At 51.4% G+C, this 21,861-nt stretch overlaps 7 protein-coding genes across 7 annotated transcripts; 6 read left to right on the top strand and 1 right to left on the bottom strand.

Annotated features, from left to right (window-relative positions):
• Window positions 1-442: 442 nt before the first annotated feature.
• On the top strand, window positions 443-4,081 carry BGZ61DRAFT_313724 (uncharacterized protein; the record flags this gene model as incomplete). The annotated part of the gene is made up of 3 exons (XM_046238845.1): window positions 443-2,023; window positions 2,303-3,076; window positions 3,221-4,081. Coding segments are annotated over 3 exons (3,216 nt in total), but the record flags the coding sequence as incomplete, so codon positions are not given.
• A 563-nt stretch (window positions 4,082-4,644) lies between these two features.
• Window positions 4,645-7,500, bottom strand: BGZ61DRAFT_355756 (CHAT domain-containing protein; the record flags this gene model as incomplete). Its single annotated transcript, XM_046240736.1, has 1 exon — window positions 4,645-7,500. One exon carries the CDS (start codon window positions 7,498-7,500, stop codon window positions 4,645-4,647), a length of 2,856 nt encoding a protein of 951 aa, XP_046102646.1.
• A 2,319-nt stretch (window positions 7,501-9,819) lies between these two features.
• On the top strand, window positions 9,820-12,752 carry BGZ61DRAFT_547850 (caspase domain-containing protein; the record flags this gene model as incomplete). Its single annotated transcript, XM_046255377.1, has 3 exons — window positions 9,820-11,699; window positions 11,872-11,963; window positions 11,998-12,752. 3 exons carry the CDS (start codon window positions 9,820-9,822, stop codon window positions 12,483-12,485), a joined length of 2,460 nt encoding a protein of 819 aa, XP_046102645.1. The 3' UTR covers window positions 12,486-12,752.
• A 430-nt stretch (window positions 12,753-13,182) lies between these two features.
• On the top strand, window positions 13,183-13,838 carry BGZ61DRAFT_479372 (uncharacterized protein; the record flags this gene model as incomplete). The annotated part of the gene is made up of 2 exons (XM_046249100.1): window positions 13,183-13,712; window positions 13,781-13,838. 2 exons carry the CDS (start codon window positions 13,183-13,185, stop codon window positions 13,836-13,838), a joined length of 588 nt encoding a protein of 195 aa, XP_046102644.1.
• Window positions 13,839-14,619: 781 nt separating this feature from the next.
• Window positions 14,620-15,282, top strand: BGZ61DRAFT_454257 (uncharacterized protein; the record flags this gene model as incomplete). Its single annotated transcript, XM_046246188.1, has 1 exon — window positions 14,620-15,282. A coding segment is annotated over exon 1 (335 nt), but the record flags the coding sequence as incomplete, so codon positions are not given.
• A 595-nt stretch (window positions 15,283-15,877) lies between these two features.
• Window positions 15,878-18,864, top strand: BGZ61DRAFT_454254 (uncharacterized protein). The gene has a single exon (XM_046246187.1). The coding sequence runs from the start codon at window positions 16,136-16,138 to the stop codon at window positions 18,773-18,775; it is 2,640 nt and encodes an 879-aa protein (XP_046102642.1). The 5' UTR covers window positions 15,878-16,135; the 3' UTR covers window positions 18,776-18,864.
• Window positions 18,865-20,145: 1,281 nt separating this feature from the next.
• BGZ61DRAFT_494992 (cytochrome P450) lies at window positions 20,146-21,642 on the top strand (the record flags this gene model as incomplete). The annotated part of the gene is made up of 3 exons (XM_046250821.1): window positions 20,146-20,398; window positions 20,451-21,160; window positions 21,214-21,642. The coding sequence occupies 3 exons, from the start codon at window positions 20,146-20,148 to the stop codon at window positions 21,640-21,642; spliced, it is 1,392 nt and encodes a 463-aa protein (XP_046102641.1).
• Between the last annotated feature and the right edge of the window lie 219 nt (window positions 21,643-21,861).

The raw sequence follows: 21,861 nt of genomic DNA, 5'->3' as shown, positions 1-21,861 counted from the left end.
GGCAGTTCATGAGCATTGAAACTTAAAAACAATTTGAGCCAGGCCAAATTTTGGCCAAGTTGTGGGTAATTTTCAGCATGCGGCGCTTTAGGTACAGACGTGGCTGAAGTTGGCTGCTTGGCTTCAAATAGCATTGGACCACGATGAACGTGGCCATGATCCACGAGAGGCCGTACAGAACATGCGGCCAACCTCCAAATCAGGCTCGGCCGCGTTAACCGCCGACATGAAAGGTGCGCCTGAATGTGTAAACGGGTTACTTTGCGTTCGAATCGCTCCCTTTTATCGGTACTTAATTCTTGAAAATTTACAACAAAGCTTGCCTTGAAGCATTCCGCTCCCACATGCCAGTTGCAACAACTGGAAAGCTACATCAATGTACGACGATATGGACTCTTCTTCAACAACCCAGCAGGGTGATCCTCAGCCTGCTTCCCCCGCACGAAGGTCTTTCTGGCTAAGTAATGCAGCATTGGTCTTGTTCTGTCTACTCTTCCTTACATGTGCCGCGTCTCTCATTACTTTGGACCGACTTATTGCATCTCGAGATGGTCTGGCACTCACCATATCCTCAAGCTCCTACTCATGGACGTACGGCCCTACCGCAATCCTCGTTGTCATCCTGAGTTTCTGGAGGCGTGTCGACTACTATTACAAGTCATTACAACCCTGGCGCGAGTTATGGGCTCGGCCAGTTCCAGCGGACAAGTCCCTCCTCCTCGACTACATAACTCCCTTCCAAGGCACTAGCATGATACGCGCCATACAAAATGGCCACTACGCTGTTGCCGCGACTATTTCCTCTTTTTTTCTTCTCAAGCTCATCATTCTTGTGTCAACTACTTTATTTGTTGTTGCACCATCTCTACACGCAGAAACCTTCGCAATTCAGTATGAGAATAAGTTTGATGCGGCAGACGCCTGGGCGTCTCTCGACTATAGCGCAAGAGGAAACAACAAAAGATGCTGCTATGACTCGAGCTGGCGCTACAAAAGAGGCTATGGCGCCTTCACTGGCGGTTCAGACGCGTCCGTTTGGGCGTATCTAGCGAAGCTAAACGAAGGCGCAACAAACAATACTCATTGGAATCCCCAGAACGGCTTGGTGACGCAGAGTTTTCGTCCGCCAGCCGTAGAAGCAAATGCCAGTTCTCTGGAAGCTCCTGTGGACATGTTTGTTCCACGCATTAGTTGTGAAGACGCTACTCTGTCGATCTCAGACCCAGCTTCCGGCTCCTCCAAGTTCGACTTCGAGTCCGCAACATGTTCAGCAGATGGAGGTGTCGTCGAGCCATGTTTTGAGAAAGGCAACGACCCGGACGCGTCACAGGTTGGCTGTCCAAAAGTCCCCCGAACCTACACGTTGTTCCGGTTAAACTGTTCCTCTGGTCATGATAAATCCGACAAGGACATTAACTGGGATCACCGGAGATTTTTCCCTGAGGACTATGAGCCCTACGACATCCGCTACGCCATCACAGTTACTAAGCACGAGATGCAGACCCTGAACAACACAATTGGTGGTGTCAGTGAGATCCCAACGGACCCTGTCAAATATTCCTCTATCATCTGCAAGATAGGGTATGGAATTCTGTCAGAGAACGCTACGCTTGACCCGTTCACTGGCAAGGTTGGCTTTCCAGACGGCGCCTTCGATGGGGAGACAAAAAGATTGCACAATCTTTCATCCATCGCTCTAACGGAAATGCTCTTGACCAACCTCGGGGCGTCGACTTCGCTTGTCGTCGATATCAAGCTACTTACTGAAAGTGCCACGCAAAGCCGTACACCACCTAGCAGTCCGCTCTTCCAACTCATGTTTGCGAAGCTGGGGTACCCAGACGACCTCGATATCTTCCACCAGCCCTCAGTACTCAAGGACACATTCGTCTCAGTATTGGGGGGCATATCCACGGAGTTTGCCCGACAGTCGCTACTGGTGTCCAATGGAAGCGAGGGATTCGCGAAGGGCCTGGTCAGCGAGGACAGGCTCTACGCAAGACCTTTTGCACTTTGGGCAATGGTGGATGGATTCTGCTTGTTAGCAGTGATTTGTCTGCTTCTATTGTTTATGTTTCAAGCTGAAAGCAGTCCCTGGTCCCCTGCCATGTGTGGTTCTATTGCTGGACATGCGGCCATACTCGCCAGTAGTCCGTCCTTGAAAGGGGTCCTTAGGGGTACAGGGCATTGCAAAGAAACTGAGTTGAGACTCAGGCTGGATGGGATGCGATTCTCTGCTGGAAGAGATACTACCGGAGGGTTTCTCGTCAAAGTGACAGATGGTATTCAGTCAGAAACCAAGTCGCCTGCGGAGAAGAAAGAGAAGGAGACTGGACCCTGGTCGCCTCTGGCCGCTCGCCTACCCATGGTTATCACTGTTTTTACGCTCCCTATCGTCGCCGTTGTCGTACTTGGGCTTCTCCAACGTCTCTCAGACCAAAGGCACGGCCTAGTCAACATGAACGACAGCGACATGACTGCCAATTCCTATATCGTTCGAATTGCTTCCACTCTGTTAGTGTTTGCTATTGCAACCATGATCGACAGTCTCGACTCCACCATTACTGCATTTGCACCTTATAGCAGCCTACGATCGGGAAATGCTCGGGCAGATCAGAGCATCCTCTTTCATCTTCTTTCGGTATCACCATTCCTCATTCTGGTTAAATCTTTACGCAATCGCCATTACGGCCCTGCGGCTTCTCACTTGTCATCACTCATTGCCAGTTCTCTTACAATTATAGTGTCTGGCTTATGGGTTGTGACGGACCCTATGAGCGCAGAGCAGGCTTCAACAGCAATAATAAATCACTGGGATTCTAGTTGGCTGAATAACCCTCTCGATGACGGAGGGGCCGCCATCAGGTTGAACAGCATACGAAGGAACGGTACCAACACCCCGCCAGGAATCTGGAAAGACGTCGTGGTTCCCAGGATATCTTTGCCATCACTATCCGATGGTGCACCGCATGGCACCAATTATACTTACGAGATCATGGCCCTTCAGCCTGTGCTGAATTGTACAGTGGTTCCTCAACAAGACATCAACGTTTCAAGTAGTATCGCGGCCAGCCCCGTTATTCCGCCTGAGTGTTCAAGTTCATGGATCAGCGGAACGGCGAGCCTTTCTTACGCCATGGAGATAGGGATGGCGACGTACATCCCTGGTCTATACCGAGTGGGCCGCTACTTCGACTTGCTTGATTCAACTGCAGGCGAGGTCAGCACGGCATGCCCTTCAATCGGCATCCTGTACGGGTCGCTTAACAGTAGCAAAAGCTCCCCTTCGGACAACATCACTATACACGCAAATATCACTGCACTGCTCTGCTCTCAAGAAGTGAATGAAATTCCATTGACCATCACGTACAATGGCGACCCAATCTTGGGGGAGATTAGCAGTGGTCAACCACCAAGATTATCACCCGAGAAGGCCCAGAGTTTGCGAAACGGTACGAATAATGCGCACACGTTTCGTCCTAGACTGGGGGGGTTTATGGAGGGTCAGTTCTTTCCCTTTGATCACGACGACCATGACGCGAAGTGGACATATGACGCCTTCTTCAACCACCTCCTCTACGGCCCCAATGGACAACGAGAGGAAGAACTCGAAGGTCCTGAGAACGCCGAGAAATTGATCAGCGCTGTGACGAGAGAATACAGCGAGTACATGAGGCATGTCATAGATCTCAATTTCCGGGCGGGGAGCAATGCAACCCATATCAACCTCGTCAGCGCTGCCAACGGCACCTTGTCTCCAGTTCCATCCGCGGCCAACACGGAAGTTAGTGGAATAGTATCCAGGATCATTACTCGCCTAGCCATTCATCGAACATCGAGGCTCATCCTCCAAGTTCTGTTAGCCGTAATGACAGTCTTTGGCTTTCTGGGCTACTCCCTCGTCAAGCTCCGAGGCACGCTCCCGCGTGACCCATGCAGTATTGCGAGCACGATGGCGTTCCTCGCTGGCTCACAACTCTGCGATCGCAGGACCGGCATCATTCCTCATGGCGCAGAGTTAATGAGTGATCAGCAGCTGAAGCGAGTATTCGACCGGCGCGTGTTTAGCCTTGGATGGTGGATGACAGCTGATGGTGAAGCATCGACAGTTAAAACAGATCACGCCCGGTTTGGCGTTGATATTGGAGAGAGTATGGGTCAAAAGTACAAGGCATCAGCATAAAGATATGCAACTTTTAGTAACGGACTCTTCCGTTCCTGTTAAATTATACCTTGTTTGATATAGAGTAATATTTCTCGTACGCGAATGCGGCAATATCTTGGTCTTCTCGGGTCGTACGCATCTAGATGTAAATATAATCTGAAAACATCAAGTACTGATCCATTTATGATTGGAACAGGAATTCAGGCCCACTCCTAGTGATTGTCAGCATCCCGAGCTACAAAACTGTCTGATTCATACTGCCGGGATTCTCATGGATGACAGATCGAGGCATAGGGTCATTCGTTCATATGACGAAGTCGCCGAGGGGTGAATCAACAAGTACTCGCTAGGCCTACTGATCGGGTTCCGGCGAGCTAGGGACATTGATTTGTACATCTCAGCTTTATTCGAAAAACTAGGCACAGAGGCTGTAAAGAATACCACCATAGAGCAGAGTCAATAACTAAAGAAGACAAAATTCAAACTCCGTAATGTACATATGGAACCCAAGGCGGTATATCCAGGGCTTCACTTCCTGCCAACCCCTGGATGTCCCTGCCATCCTCTACGTTGCTGCTTCGGCGATGTTGGACACTTTTCACCCACTCATCCCGACTCTCCCTGAGAGCTTGGTGAAGCCCGCTACTCACAGACGAGTCACGTATGCCATTCTTCTGTAGAAACTCGTACATCGATTTGGCAATGGACACACATTGCTCGTCATCGACCTCCCAAAGGGTGCCCACTACATGTCGGAATCCTGCTAGTTGGAAAGCAGTCATGAGATGGATACTTTCGTCCACTGATGCCTCGTGCCGTATCTGGCCTGTCCGGCAGGCTGAGAGATAGGCAAGTAACGGCGACCTGGAACCGACGTTTGTCCCCATCATCCTCTCCACAGTTAGGGGACTTTCTTCCCAGTCTTGGAGTGGGAGATGGCTCTGCAACGGGTCTCCCTGGCAGCTATTGCCGTGTCCAGCGAAATGGAACACCTTGCAATCTTGCAACGCCGATAAGACTTCATCCCTGAAGGGTTGGAGTGGAACTGAATGTAGTCCCATCTCTATGCAAATCCGGTGCACCTCTTTCCTCTCGTCTTCGGCGTTGGAAAGTGGATTCTGGCCGGGGGTTTGAGGCATGGCAATGACAACAGCTTGGCCGCGTCCTGTGGCTGGCATCTCCTGTATGGGCTGTTCACGACTGTGTACAATTGTCTTGATGGTCGAACTATACGATGAGATGGCTCTGTCAAGTGCTGTATTGAAGCCGGGCTCCAGGTGGTATCCTGCTGCGTGAAGCGGAAAGCCGACGAGTGGCCCTGTGGGAATCCACCAGATGTGCTTCAAGGAATCTTCAGAAGGAGACTTGTTGAGCCCCAGGGCCTCGAACACCGGATTTACTATGTCATCCCAGAGCCAGGCAAGTGTTTCAAGAGACCGCGGACGCGAGCTCCGATTCAAGACATCTTGGCGAGCAAGGCGGACTAACGGAACCGCCTTTATGTCAGACTCCTCGATGATCAAAGCATCGCATCGAAAAATGCTGATATTAATGATGATGATTGGCCCTTGTGATGCTGCCTTTCGCATCTCGGCTTCAGATAACGGGAGGAGGAACCGCTCGAAGCCAGCTTTGGCACGAATATCCTCGAGGAGAAGCAACATTTGCTTGTCGGCTTCATGGCGTTCGTCGACCTTGGTCTGGAAGACTTGGGTGGACTCGTCCGTGACGCGAGCTAGGAGATCAGTCTGGTACGATCCGTCCAGTGTATCTCGGATGTCGATGAAGGAACGTTCCAACTCTGGATGCTTCTGCTTCAGCAGGGAGAGATCTGTGCGTAGATCTTGAAGAGAGCTTGCGAGGATACCACGGCCCTTTTCAAGGCGCGCTATCGCCTCGATAGGCCCCTTGCCAACAGCCAGCGCAACAGCCGCCGCATCTGAAGCGAATCCAACGACCTGCCAAAGGAGAAATTGCTTGTCCGTGATTTGCAAAGACTTGGGAGCAAGAAAGGTAACTAGATTGATAGTAGCCTCAGCAGCCTTGTCTATGTCTAGACTGGGGCTTTCCTCCATCGTTGTTGGAGATAGGAGGAGTTGGCGACCAGCCGCTATGCGGTCACTAATAGGAGACGTCTCCTGATGCAGGGCAGTTCGAAAGCATTCCATCGCCTCGGAAAAGTCTTCGGCTTTTTTACCCTGCCGATATCTGTTGAGAAGCTGGTCTCCGAAGCCCTTCAATAGTGCACATCGAGCAGGGTCGTCCAATGATGTGGCATTCATGGCGTCGCGTGATACTTGAATAGCTTTCTCACGGTCAAGTTCCAATTGAGTGTGAGCGTATCTCTCATCCAGCAAGTTGCGATGGTTTACGAACCATCCAGCGCGGTAAGGGTGGTCTCTCGTTGCCTCCACGGCCTGGCGAGACAATTTGACAGCTTCATCAAGGTCCTGTACTCTGTTCTCTAACAAGAACCTTTCGCCGAGCCGCAGGCCGAGATTGTTCAATAGGAGTGGCCGCCCGATGTGGTTTTCTGCGACCGCCTGTACTGACTTCTGAGCCGCAGAGATAGCTTCGTCGAGAATCTCCTTTGTTTTTGTTCGCGCATACTTCTTGCCGAGCAGGAGTCCGAGGTTATTCTCGAGTCCAGCCATATCGAAATGAGCCTCGGAGTTCGCCGTCATCGCCTGGAGTTTGTCGATGGCCTGGCGAATTATTCCAATGGCATTGTCAAGATCTTCCATCAGGCCGGTTCGGGAGTATCTATTGCCAAGACACATTCCAAGGTTGCTCCATAGTGTGGGTAGATCCCCTTCGTCCTTTGGCGTAATGCTCTCGGCCTCTCGGCCCACACGAATCGCTTCGTTGAGATCATCTAGCTTCCCAGTACGCAAGTATCTATCGTTGAGCCGGATCCCAAGGCCGCGCAGACAGAGGGCTCTGTCAGTGTGGTCCTTCGGGATGGACTTCGCGAATCTCTGCGCAACATTGATGGCTTTTTCGAGATCTTCTAATCTTCCAGTTTGATAGTACTGGTGACCGAGTTGGACGGAGAGGTTGGCGTGCCTGGATACCCAAGCTGGATCGTCTTCTGGGGTAGCCGCGGCAACTCGGTCAGCTGTCGCGAGGGAGGCTTCTAGATCCTCCTCATTTTCAAGACGCACGTATCTTTTCAAGAGTCGAACCGCAAGGTTGTTCTGTGTAGAAAGCCAGCCGAGGTCACTTTCGGGAATCGACTCAAGAACCGTGCGAGCCAAGTCAATGGAATCTTGCAAGTCTTTCAATTTACCCGTGCGGTCGTAAATCTCACTAAGTTTAGTCCCGAGGTTCCGCATTATGCCCATGCGTTCTGGATCGTTCTCCGACATGGCGTCGAGCAGCTTGCGGGTCACTCTAATCGCTTCGTTGCCGTCCTCTGCGGCATTCGGGTGTCTGAACTTGGCATCGAGTTTGTCGATGGGGGCAATTGGGTCACTGGGGTCTTTCTGCAGGAGGGCTCGACACGGGTCGTTCCCTTGGGTTTGGTCGACAACTTCGTCTGTTGGTGACATGGTGAGTATGAGAATGCGTCTATGAATAGATTGTGTCGCTAAAACGCTTATGCGATGGCAAAAGAATGGGTGACTTGATGTGCATTGAAATAAGTAATATGCCTAAGTTGTCCAGTGCCAAATTCCTTCCAAGGTTGAGTAAAAGGGAACATCTAAGCCTTCAATTCCGTACGCGATTATGGGGTACCGAGAGTCAAGGGGGTGCAATATTGGGTTAAGAGTCATCTGCAGCTTCAAATGACGCATCATTCAAGAGCTGAAGCGTTTAGAAATATGCATCCAATGGCGCAATCTAGTAAGCGCCTAGCTAGATGTGATATCTTCTATTTCACCCGTGTCGGTGAGAACTGCCGGTCGCCTGATCACACGCACACAGCTTGATGCAATGCACTTTTCTCTGATTGAGCGGGCACAACGCCTCACTCTCGCAACTGCTATCTGTTTTGTGTTTTATTCGCTGAGGAAACCCCAGTGCTTGACGCCCGACTGCAGACAGGACCCCGTAAGCCATAGTCCAACCCGAAGGCGATTTGCGCCGAATGACGCGTCACATCAGCCTGCATATCCATGCTGCGATGCGGTACAAATGCCTCGATGCAGCTTCAGGATCTTATCCGCTGGCGATGACTCTCGAGGAGGCTGTGGAGACATACCTTGTACTGAGTTGTCTTATACATGGCTACGTGTGCCGGCATTCTTTTTGCAGAGGGCGGGAGCGTGCTCAATGATGAAACCGTATAACCGTGGGATAACGAGGCATCCCGTTCATGACCCATTGATTGCGGCCACCACAGCCCTCAGCTAGCCACATGACGCCTCGTTGCTTGGCAAATAACGCCCAGTCTTCGCTGGGTGATCCCCTTGGTTGCGGTGAGGGGTCATGCTTGAGAGCTGCATGAGACATTTGCCTCCTATACTGCCCCCGCGCAAGCTTCTGACCACTCTGTCATGTCAAGCTATCACACTCTCACCAATCTACGTTAACGCTGTCACATTGGGTTGCGACGACTTGGCGCATCCCGCATATTTAGCCTGGTCGCCTTCTCCTGCATGCAACTCCATCCGAGTCCATCACACCGGTCAGGCTTGTTTTGCTTTTGTCTTTTCTTAGCCTATGCTACCTCGCGTATCTGGCCAATATCAGACCAAACCGACGCAGGGAGCTCCCGCATTCCTCCACGTAATGCCTACCCGACCCATCATGTCTCCAATCAGCGACACTCCTCGGCGCTTCCTCGATGTGACCTTCAGCCACCTTAGCAAGTCCAGCCGAGACAATCGATGGTGCGACAGTGCCACTTCACTACCGTGATAGCTCCTTTCTTGGCAAGGCCAACGGAAATGGCTCATTGGTGCAGCGGAGTGACGAGCGTCATGTTGCGGGCGGGACTCTTGCTTGAGTTTCAGCGCTGATGTCCTCAATTTCATGAGCGTTTATGACTTGCCACTGCGAGGGATTTTGTATACATGATACATTGTTGACGTACTTTTATAAGTCGCTAGTGATATTCATACTGAGAATCATCTTGTCGGCCTCTGAGCGAGCTTACAGTGCCGAAATGGGAGTTGATTCGGTGGTTGGCCCACGAATCCCCTCTCCCCGTCTAATGCCGACTTCAGAAAGCCTATAGCCACTGGCTTCGCAGTTTGCCCCCATGAGATGTGCAATTGTGTTGGCAAGGTGGCCGGAGTGGCGGGAATATCTGCCAGACGCCATTTCAGACCGGTAGATTAGTTCTCGCTGAGCGGTGCGAGAGGGTGGTCAGCCATTAAATTGGGCTGTCTTCAACAGGCCGCTGCCTGCAAGTCCGGACGCGAGGCAAAAGAGCGCCTCACCAGACGCCTGGTGACGCGAACCACACATTAAGAGTAGAAAATGTTCCCTTTTACTGGCTGGATAACCTGGGTCATTCACTCTCCTCCGCTTTATTGAACAGAAAAATCCACTGTTGTCGTGACAGACGAGTCTCCAGAGCGAGGAAACGACGTTTGGGTCGGCATTCCTCTTCAACCTTCTCCAGTCCATCATGCCAGCCAGAAACCCTCCAAAACTATTTTCACTGCTCGTTGGTATCGACCTGTACTTGAGCGGCGAAAGAAAGAATGCGCAAGGCAAGCGCATTCCCATCGACAAATCTTCAAGGATGTGTCAATGATGTGAGAAACATCGAGCGTTTCCTTCGAGAAGACACAGCACAAAGATTTCAAGTAATGACTCCTTCCGTTCTTACCTCGTCTGTCGACCAGAACCGTACGGAACCATCAGAGCCCCTGAAATGTTGGCCGACATTTGCCAATATCAAGAAGGAGTTCGAAAAAGTCGAGGAAGTGGCGAGCCCTGGCGATTTCTTCTTCTTCCAGTTCTCAGGTCACGGCGCACGACTTCCTAAGGTGTCAGGGTCACCCAGCGAGACCCAACATGACCCTTGTCTTCTTACAGTAGACTACTTCCGCGAGCAGCGTGCAGTGCGGGGATGGGAAATCAATCAATGGTTGAAGAATTTGAATGAAAAGAAAATTCAGATCGTCGTCATTATCGACAGTTGCTACGCCGGGGGCGGATGGCGATCAGGCGATTCGGGTGGCCGTTGGAGATCTCCAGAAGGCTTGGCCACGGTTCCCAACCTTCCTATCGATGGAGATCCTACTATTGAGACTCCTGTCATGTCGAATAGCCGCGATGGCGAGTTGGATGTATCCTGGTCCATCAACCCGGAAGGGTTCACGTTGATGGCGGCCTGCAAAGGTGATGAGAAGGCTTTCGAGACCATTATCAATGGGAAAGCGGGCGGGGAATTCACTTGTGGACTACTGGAGTCTTTGAAGCCCGTGAAACGGAGCAAGCAGAGTGAAGTTAATCTGACATACCGCGCCCTTCGCGACCACATAGCGCAGCAACTTACGGGGAATGACCAGACTCCAAGGGTGTTTGGTCGAGACAGACTTCTTTTCTTAGGAAGTCAAGAACCGTTCTTTCCTACACGCCTTGTTGTGAAAGTCGACAAGGATGAAGTTTCTCTCCCAATCGGAAAGGTCCATGGTATTCATGAAGGATGCGAGTTCACGACTATCGCGCCAGCTTCAGAGGCGACCTTCCAAATAGATAAGGTGGGGGAGGACAATTGCAGCGCAACGGTGCCCCCTCACGTTTTACAGATACTACAAAAATCTGTTTGTGAGGTCGTTCCATCCCGGTGGAGTTTGGGTAAGGACGCTCTTCAGATTCTTGTTGACGCAAGTCTCGGGAGTGAGTTCCAGGCGGCCCTATATGAGTCCCTCCAGAAGCGCATTGTCGGGTCGATCAAGGTCAGGAATCACGAAGTCGGCCGGCCAGATCCCGACTCACTGAGACTAGCCAAGGGCAAGGGAGACGGCAGCATTGATATCTTCGGTCCTCAGTCCTTGATCGGGTACAAAAGCGCTGTGCGTGGCTTAAATCTCAGCGGTGACAATGTCGAGGACATCGCAGCCATCGCCCTATCACATCTGACCCGTTTCGGACAGATACTTGATCTTTCTGAGCAAGCCTCAAACGCAAAGAAGCCATTCGATTTAACCTGGGATCCCGGGCCGAATATAAACGGCAAAGAGACATTCCACGAACACCAACAGTTCAAGCTCATAGTTGCGAACAAAGGCGAAGATCCGCTGCACTTCACCGTACTGGGCTTGAGTCCCGGGTTTCACGTGAAGCAGGCCTACCCTTCCGCCGACCATTCAGCAACGGTGGACCCAGGCAAAGAAGACTCGTTCTCTTGGACACTCAGGATTCCAGACGAGTTGAAAACGGCTCAGACGACTGATAACATTCATCGAGACATCTTCCGCACAATTGTCACCATAGGCAGAGAGTTCTCATGGAAGATTTTAGAGTTGCCGGACATCTGGAATGCCAGTCAATGCGGGGACTTGATTCGATGGAGAAGGGATATGGTGCCACAGGATAAAGGGTTTAGTTGGTGGGTGGTGGACAGGGAAGTGAGGTGTGTGAAATGCGAGGAACAGAGCTCAATAGCAAATAAGGATGCGGAGAATTGACAGACGCGACATTGTTTATTTTTAGGAGAGGCTAATGAGGGTTTAACCCCGTTAATCCTGGGGAATCGTTCACGCTATTGTCTGTAGGGCTAAAACAATGTCTCTTTTTTTATGCAGTTTCTCTCTTTCTGGTCTCTGTGGAACAGGCCCAGCCAATTTCCAATGTCCAATGGACATCATGGCCAGATCCATTACCCGTCAGGAGATGAGTGAGCTGTAGCAAGCGAATGCACCAGTGTCTAGAGCGTCCAGAGCGCCCGCAGGACAAGCGATATTTCGTTCGAACAGGGATCTTGCGACGCCTCAAGCTCAAGCTCAAGCCCAAGCTGACGGGTACAGGGCTACGGGAGAGAATCAGTCGCACAAAGGCCATTGGTTCAGACCAAAAAAGACTCAGTTGGCTCCATCCCTTAATTACCGGCGGGAGCTACTTTTCACATCCAAGCCAAGCCAGGAAAGGAGTGCAAAAGGTCCGACGTCGCGCTAGATACGCAGACGACGTCACCAAAGCCGATTTTGTCTTGGGCTTTGCTCTTTTCGCGCTCTTTTCGCGCTCACACCCCCTGATGGGCGGCCTCCATCGGACCCACCAGGACATGGTCTTGAGCGGGGAGACAGATCTCTTCCGTAAACTAGACATCCTTATTCTTTGCTGTAAGTCAGTTAAGAAGATACAAGGCTTCGGAATCGATAACGCAACGGAATTCACGGCTTGTCTCGTGCGCTTCTAAATCCCTCGTATGCCAGCATGCCTCGGCAACCGTGTCATGTGCAAGTTCCGATGGACGAGCGGAGTCAGCAGGGAACTTTTGATGTCTCGCAGCTTCACCCAACGAAATTGACCGCGTTTACGTTGGTAAATTATCGCAAAGGTCCAGACCAGCCTCTTTGCTTTCTTATTACCATCATAAAATATACACTCCCTCGTCTAGCTGCATAGTCATGTCGCATGACTTGCTAGGGCTGGAGGAGGGCTGGAGGCGGGCCGGAGAAGCAGGGCGGATTAAGACATTGATCAACAGAAGAGAGACATTGCGCATTGTACTGAATACCTATCCTCATGCGTATTCTGCAAGTTCGGGCGACGTGGTCGTTCAACCCGCCGTCGATGGCCATAAATCACTCATCCACCTGATCTCGTAGCGACCAAAGCAAGTCTCCAGTACACAATAGAAACCTGGCCGCAATTGCACATGAGAGGGCGTGGCCAACACTCTCAAGGCGGTAGTATCAAGCACTTTGAAACGCCCGCTGCTGAACAACAGCTTCCAAACAACAGCACAAGCATGTCATAGTGACTTCACACCGCTGGATCTCAAGCCCAATCATTGAAACCATGTCATGGATTGATTTTCCAATCTGGGGGACGGTTATAATCCTGCCTCTAGCATCTCCTGGTCCCCAATAATTTCGAGCTCGTCGCAAAATATGGCTGATAGCCAAGCAACGTCATCAAATCAAGACAGCATACGAACCACGGTATCTGTCATTTTGGTAATTGTTTTTGTACTTGTCATCGGCGGTTTAGCATATGTCGCTAGACCAGGTTCACTCCTGAGCATCCGTCAACGGGAAAGGCACCACCCTGCGAACATCAACACCAACGTCAACACCACGGGCGGCCTAGGTCGGAACACAGCACACTATATCCCACTAGTCGTCTATCATCCCCAGCCAAGCCATTTAGAAGATGCTCATACATTGAAGGCGAAGAACAAGACATCTGAACACGAGCCAAGTGACGGCGGGGTACAGATTCCAAAGCCCGTCTTCATACGGCACTCAAAACCAACCCGGAAACAGCCAGAGTCAGGATACGGCGACCAGTCTGAATGTTCTATTTGCACCGAAGATTTTATTGATGGCGTTTTGCTGCGCCTATTACTCTGCGGCCACATGTTTCACCCGGAGTGCATCGACCCATGGCTTGAGCGGCGGGCTCGTACTTGTCCTCTATGGTATGCTGTGCCCAGATTGTGCGAAGAACGTGGACGTTGCTGGCGTTTCGACTGACGATGTGATGCAGTCGCGCAAAGTTTCGAGTGCAGCCTCCCCCAGCATCCTCTGCAAGCGCTACACGATAGCATGATTAACGGCGATGGACAACATGGAACACACCGCTTGTCGAAAGTGCGGCGGGCAGGACATTGGGGGCTGATGTCAGATTGCGTCTAACTCTTCGCAGTATGCCGAGCTGGGGCGCGGAGGAGAGTTTCTTGTACATAATGGAATAAAACCATTGGCATTGGCGTAAATACGATGGTGAGGCTTTCACTACCAAGCAGCCCCGGTGACAAGTCACAACTTCCACTGCGTCAACACGGGGTGTCTGGACTTGGAACCGAAGCAAGCCGGCGAGGATACCCTGTAGCCCTGATTTTCTGGCTGAGTAGGCCCTAACCTTCAGAGTCATGGCATTGAGAAAAGTATTCGAGTAATCGCTCATAATGAGATGAGAAATAGCTTAATGGAGAGTGGAGGATGCGTAACGCAGTCAAGGTGGATCTAGACCATCGGGGCTCGGATGCAAACAGTCAGTCGGTAAGAACCCCCCTCATTTCTGGTCGTAAATCCTGATTTCTCGCGTTCCGTCCCCTTATTGGCTTCTATGAGGGATTTTGTCCGACGCAGCGTGGCATACTAACGGCAATTGCCAAACTGGATGCCCTAACCCCAACTTACACGAAGTGACGACACCAGGGGGTCGGCCAATCAAGGAGCTCAATCGCGGCGAGCACTGCCACTGCCGAATCAGGAATGGGAAGAGAAATGCTAAGACAGTGCCAAGAAATGCCAAGACGGGTACACCCACGTCGAGGACGTCAATCCAGGAACCGTGATCCCATCTGCAATTCTTGATGTGACGTAGAGCCCATGAGACGAAACAAACGAGATGGCTTCGTTTGCAATTGTCCGTCTCTTTTTCTCCGTCTTTCTTTCTCCTCCGCCCGTCTCCTCTCACACACGCCAGCGTACTCCAAAAGTGCCTCACCTCCCCACTGAAAAAGACGCCCCAATCGCCAACCGGCGAGCTTGTCCATCTTCGTCAAAGACGTCAAAGGACCACCTGGAAAGCTTCTCAGAGCCCATGACCTCCCCGCACATTACGTATGCCCCATCTCCCCGGTATCGAGTACCTCGTCCAGATCCGGCATGCCGCGCCAACCCCAAGTCCTCAGCACCAGGGGCCGAGTTCGAGATGACAGAAACGCAGACATCCGCATCTAGTTAGCTATGAGCTATTCGTCATCTCCGCATACAAGGGCTAGCAGACCAACCGATGGCCGGGCCTAGGCCCTACAATCTGAGGGACAGGTAGTTGCGCTGACCGCTACCCGGCCGGGACCTCACCCACACAACCTCTTGCTGGCGGGTGGCTCGTACCGCTCTGTATAGCACCGGCACTGGCTACACCGTATTCCATTGCGCTGCAAGCCGAGGCCAGCAGGTCTATGAGGCATTTTCCATGGCGCTGCGCTGCCTGGGTATTTGAGGGGAGAGGCCTCCTGGATACCGGTGAGGAAAGGGAGCAGAACCGCGAGTTGCATACTTAGGTGCCAGTGCAAATTCATACTGAAACCTTTCTCACTCTGACAACTGCCGATCTTGCCTCTGTAACATCCATCCTTGTGCATTCTATTCCTTCCTGCCACCCTCCTCTCTGCAACCTTGCATCAGACACACCGCCGCAACAGCAATCAACATGTCAGACCCCGACATCCAACTCGACGAGGCCGATCTGGAAGCTGCGAATAATCCTCGCATCACCTTCCAGAGCGGTCTCGGCAGGGATGGCGCGTCCAATGACGCGGACGCATACTATGGACGCTCTCGCACCCGCTCGCTTTCTCGCCGTCGCACCCGATCGCGTTCTAGCTCTCGCAGCCGCATCCAGCCTACCTCGCCGTACTCGGGCGTCCAGATCGAATACCGAACGTTGTCCTACCAGGTGACTGAGGCGAAGCAGAACGACGACGAGATCGAAGAGGCTAAAAACGCGACTGGCCTCGGCAACAAAGACGACGAGGACTATTTCGCCAAGCTTCAATACCATGAGCTCCAAGTTGAGCAGCTCTGCCAACAGCTCAACGTTAGTTCTGGAGAGGGCCTTTCAGAAAGTGCCGCCGCGGTTCGCCTTGAGCGAGATGGAAACAACTCCCTGCCGCATCCCAAGACAAACTACATCAAGAAAACGCTCAAGTACATCTTCGGTGGCTTCTGTTCGGTTCTTTGGGTCGGTACCATCATATTCTTCCTCTGCTGGCAGCCCCTGAGCAGCCCCCCGTCGGCGCAGAATCTGGCTCTTGCTGTCCTCATCCTCATCGTCATCTTCCTTCAGGCTGGCTTCTCCGCCTTCCAGGACTGGTCGACCGCAAAGACCATGAATGCCATCCTGGACCTGTTGCCGTCTTTTGCATTGGTCAAGCGTGATGGAGACCTCAAGAGCTTGCCCACCATCAGCCTCGTGGCCGGCGACGTGGTTCATCTCCAGGTTGGCGACAAAGTGCCAGCTGATCTCCGCCTCATCAGCCACTCTGGTGACATCCGCTTCGATCGATCTGTCCTTACCGGTGAGTCGGATGAGGTCGAGGGCGCCGTGGACCCGACCGACCGAAACTTCCTTGAGAGTCGCAATATCGCCTTGATGGGTACAACCGTCATGAACGGCAATGGTGTCGGTGTGGTCGTCCTCACCGGTGCCCGAAGCGTCATGGGCCGTATCGCAAGCTCGACCGCCAGTGTCAAAGACTCTGCTGCCCTTATCCAGAAAGAGATCACTCGCTTTGTCAAAATCATCGTATGCATGACCATCTTGCTTGCCTTGCTCATCTTATTGTCTTGGGCTGGCTGGCTGCGTGTCGACCATCCTGGCTTCATGAGTGTCCCCGCCATGCTTGTCAACGTCATGGCTTGCGTCGTGGCTTTCATTCCCGAGGGTATGCCTGTTGCTGTCGCGTTGACACTCATGATGGTTGCCCGTCGAATGAAGGCCGTCAATGTATTGCCGAAAGGACTGTCGACTGTTGAGACACTGGGCTGCGTGAATGTCATTTGTTCAGACAAGACTGGCACTCTCACGCAGAACCAGATGTTTGTCAACTCTGTTGCGTTTGTCGATCACAGTCTTGACTCAGCCGATGACTTCCATCATTTGCATGAGGGAATTGAGCCAAACCATGCTGCGGTAGCGATGCATCGAGCGTCCCTCTTGTGCAACGACGCATCGTTTGACCCAACCACGATCCATCTTCCCGTCCACAAACGAACAGTTCAAGGCAATGCTACTGATAGCGCCGTCTTTCGGTTTGCTGCATCCGGTGCCTCTGGAGATAGCCTCAGGAAGACAAACGCCCGCGTCTTCGAAATCCCTTTCAACTCCAAAAACAAGTGGATGCTGGCACTCTTCGAGTCGGAAGATAAAAGAGGCAAATACCGTGCCATCATCAAAGGTGCTCCGGACATTCTTCTCGCTGGCTGCACTCAATACTGGTCCTACGACTCTAATTCGGTCCTCCCTCTTGACCAGGCTGCCCGCAGCAAGTTCCAGCACATCCAAGACGAAGCTTCTCGCCGTGCTGAGAGAGTCATTGTCCTGTGCGAGAAACTCATCTCCCCCAACGCTATCGCCGGAACGAACGCATTCAGTGACGAAATTACCCACTCCGTCGTTCAAAATCTCACCATTGTTGGCATGCTCGGTATCATTGATCCGCATCGTCCTGAGATTCCTGTTACTGTTGAGCAATGTCGCCGCGCTGGAACCCGCTTCTTCATGGTCACGGGCGATTACGCGCTGACTGCGGCTGCGATTGCTCGCAACACTGGCATCTTCACTTGCAGCAGCGACCCCGATACGATCGACAGTCTCTATAGTGGCGTTGATAACAACGAGCTCAGCGAAAAACCAAAGTCCAAGAGGAAGAGGGAACGAGCTCCTCTGATCAAGCGAAGCCTGCTCCTCGAAGGCTCAAATCTGAGTCGCCTGACGCAAGAAAACTGGGACATCGTGTGCGCCTACGACGAAATTGTCTTTGCACGAACGACGCCAGAGCAAAAGCTGCGAATCGTAAACGAGCTGCGCGCTCGCGACAACGTCGTCGCTGTTACAGGCGATGGAGTCAACGATGCTCCCGCACTGCGAGCCGCCGACGTTGGAGTCGCCATCGTCACGGGCAGCGACGTTGCCATCGAAGCGGCAGACTTGGTGCTTCTTGACCGTTTCGACTCCATTATTGATGCTATTCGCCTCGGTCGTCTTGTCTTCCAGAACCTTCAGAAAGTCATCTCCTACCTCCTCCCCGCAGGCAGTTGGTCTGAAATCTGGCCCGTCATTCTCAACGTTTTCCTCGGCGTGCCCCTTCCACTGAGCGCGTTCCTGATGATTATCATTTGCGTCTTCACTGATCTTTTCCTGAGTCTTTCTCTCATCATGGAGAAGGAAGAGTTCGACCTATTGTCGCTGCCTCCTCGCAACCACAAACATGACCATCTGATCAACGCCAAGATCTACACCCAGGCGTACCTGTTCACGGGCTCCATGGAGACAATCATTGCCCACTCAATGTTCTTTCTCTACATGTGGAAGTATGCTAAGATGCCCGTGAGCGAACTGTTCTTGCTTTTCGAGGGCTATAAACCGGGATATCACGGCTACACCGAGGATCAGCTAGTGCAGTTCAACAACACTGGACAATGTGTCTACTTCGTCACTCTTGTCTTCTTGCAGTGGGGAAATATCCTCGCTGTGCGGAACCGGAGGTTGAGTATCTTCCAGTCCAACCCGTTTACGAAGGAGAAGCAGAACCCTTGGTTGCTTCTCAGCATGCTTATCAGCTTGGTCATTGCCGTCTTTGTTACCGAGGTGCCGGGGATTCAGAAGCTTTTCGGAACCGCTTCGGTGCCGATTGAGTTTTGGTTCATCCCGATCCCTCTAGGCCTTGGGATTTTGTGTGTGGATGAGATTAGGAAGCTTATCGTGAGGAAGTTCCCGGGCTCGTTCTTGGCCAAGATCGCCTGGTGAGCGAAATGCAAGGCGTCATGGAAAAGGTGCATCTACAGGCGTTTAAATATCCTACATTATTCTAAGTAGTTGATATTCATGTTGTTGACCCTAAATGGATCTGTCTCAGTTGTTCTCGTGATTACCGGAATACAAAGCTGTGAGCTTCGTATCTGGATTATTACCGATCCATGGATCCTAAAGGGATTCCTGTATTTTTTCGCTACCTCGATTATCATAGCGGAGCCGCGTACGCCCAAACCCTGCGCTTTGTGGTGTCTTCGAAGATTGCAAGGACTTTTTGAAGGCAGGGGGATTCTAGAATGAAGTTCACCTACGGAAACGTTCGCAGTGCCATGGTATGCGCTATGGTCGAAAACTTGGTCCCCTTCGCAGGCAAAGATGAACATTGATAAGTCCCCAATATGGATGGTGTTTGCACGGTGAAGGGAGAGACTTGGTGTTACCAGGAATATGTGCATGCAATCAGCATGATTGACAATGGAGTTTTAAAATGGTTTACAACGGTCTAGCGACACAAGTGCGGGCCGTATAAACTCTGACTACTAGTGATCTGATATCTTCCAACCTTGGTAATATTATAGGAATTCTTTTCCATATCCATTTGTGATGTTGGTACGGGGCGCAGATGTCTCAGCTAAGATGGGCATTGTGCTTATCTACATGCAAAGGAAATGTTGGGACGGCCCCAATTATGCCAGATCAAGGGTTACATCATTGATTGCCACCTGAGCCAATTCTAGACTACCCTCATCATTTTCACTACCAATTGTGGCCCCTGGTTTCAGTCATGGGATAGGATCACATATTGCTTTGTTCAACTGAATAGAACTAACACACATCGAGGCGAACGTGAATGGGTGAGCACCAATCAAGAAAGTCATACTGCGCCTCTATCATCCTGCAAGAACTTGGCGTCATCATATATCTGCATGCGGCGCGTCATCTGAGCCATCTCGACAGCCCATACCCAATCATTCGCGTTGGGAATGCATGTCTTGCACAATACAGCTAGCGTTATGCTCAGAGATCGCAAAAAGGAAACTGTAACAATCCCGTCTTTGCTCCGAAAACAAGGCTGGATGATAACTATGCATGGCTGCCTAACCCCTCAATGATTCAGATTGATGGTGTGTCGCTCTTGGACTGACGGGGGCATAATACTCCCTTTATTCAGCGAGACAGCCCGTGACTTAAGAATGCCTACTGGTGGACAGCGAAGAACAAGATACTCTTTCAGCCGCTTATATTTTGAGTAACCCTCAAATCAAGGCGCATTTGATACATAAATCCGTTCAAAAACGTCTCTTTCCTCGAATAACCCTCCACCGATACATACACCTGGAGATATCCTTTGGCTCGTGCTAAATATGGAGTCAATGGCTGAATTCAATGTCGGCAGTGTCAGAGCCCTCCTCTCTCCAGAAAACATACTCTACCTGATCAGTGTATGGGTTGCACATGGCATTCTGACAGCTTTGTATAACGCATCACCGTTCCACCCGTTGTCCCGATTTCCCGGCCCCAAACTGGCTGCTGCGACCTACTTGTATGAAGCATACTTTGAATGGTGGCTGATGGGAAGATATGGCCACGAGATCAGGCGAATGCATGAGCGCTATGGTGAGTTGAGTAAAGCACATTTTCGGCCAGTCGAGTCTAACTGAAGTCGCAGGGCCAATCGTCAGAATCAACCCTCACGAGCTTCATTGCTCTGATCCATACTTTACCGACGAGATTTACGCCGGGGGCGGCCGCGTCCGCGACAAATGGCAACACCAACTCAATACTGGAGGCGCCGGTCCAGTGTCAGTGAGTGCTTTCTCGACTGTCGCTCACGAGGTCCATCGTATCCGGAGAAGCGCCTTGTCAAGGTTTTTCTCACGTCAACAAATGCTCAAACTCGAAGACGAGGTACACGAGTTTGCCCAACTCCTGGTGAACAAGATGTTACGCTCTGCTGGTAAGAAGCCATTCGACATCAAAGAAGCCTTCAACTGCTTTACCGCAGACATTATTTCCCAGTATTGCTTTGGTGAGCCCATGGGATTCCTATCACAAGATGGCTGGGAGCCCAACTTTGCCACCATGGTCAAGCCTTTTCTAAGGAACGCGTATATAATGAGATATAATGCACTTGCGAGAAAGCTTGCTGATCTTCTCCCCTGGCTGGCTGATTATATGGGCGAAGACATCAAGGCCGTCGCGAGGCACATGAATGTTATTATTCCCGGATATATCAAGGACGCCCTGGATAACCCGGAAAATGGAAGAGTGTTTGCAGACCTTGTGCAGTCGAAAACGCTGCCAGAGTCCGACAAGTCTATGTATCGACTTTCCGGCGAAGGGTCTGTTTTCTTGCTTGCGGGAACAGAAACCACCGCTGTATGGTGCCATTACTTTTAGTGAACGTCCCGCATTATACTGACGCTTCCTAGACTACGCTCACGGTAATCATGTACCACCTTCTTGATCAGCCTGCCATTTATGCGCGTTTGATGGAAGACCTCCAGGACATTGACCCTTCGAATCTCAAATGGATTGATCTTGAAGGGCGGCCTTACCTATGGGCGGTCATACACGAGGCCTTACGGATGACTCCTGGCATCTCGTCTAGGGCAGCCAGAATTGCTCGTACCGAAGACCTAGTCTACAAAAGCCAAGATGGCGAGGTCGAGTGGGTAATTCCTAGAGGCACTCCTATCGGCATGACCTCCATGATCAACCACTGGAATAAAGAACTCTTCCCAAGCCCCGACGAGTTCTTGCCCGAGCGATGGTTAATGAATGGCCAGCCAAACCACAGACTTGAAAAGATGTTGATATCTTTCGGCAAGGGTAGTCGTTCGTGTCTCGGCGAGAAGTGAGTCCCTCGTAACCTATGATACCGCATTTTTACCCAATGCTGATATGGCTCGCAGTTTAGCATATTGCGAAATTTATATTATGGTCGCATTGATGGCATTCCGTGTTCTACCGAGGGCGCGTCTCTATGAAACAACGATAGAGGACATCAAGTATGACCATGACTTGATTGTGCCGCACACAAAGAATGGAGCTGTTTCAGTCCGTATTGTCTTAGTATG

This window comes from Ilyonectria robusta, assembly GCF_021365365.1.
Source record: "Ilyonectria robusta strain PMI_751 chromosome Unknown BGZ61scaffold_13, whole genome shotgun sequence".
NCBI lineage: Eukaryota > Fungi > Ascomycota > Sordariomycetes > Hypocreales > Nectriaceae > Ilyonectria > Ilyonectria robusta.
This window is presented reverse-complemented; position numbering and strand designations above follow the sequence as displayed.

Excerpts from the sequence above, each read along its gene's own strand:
- BGZ61DRAFT_454254 (XM_046246187.1), top strand. The coding sequence starts at position 16,136 with ATGAATGCCATCCTGGACCTGTTGCCGTCTTTTGCATTGGTCAAGCGT.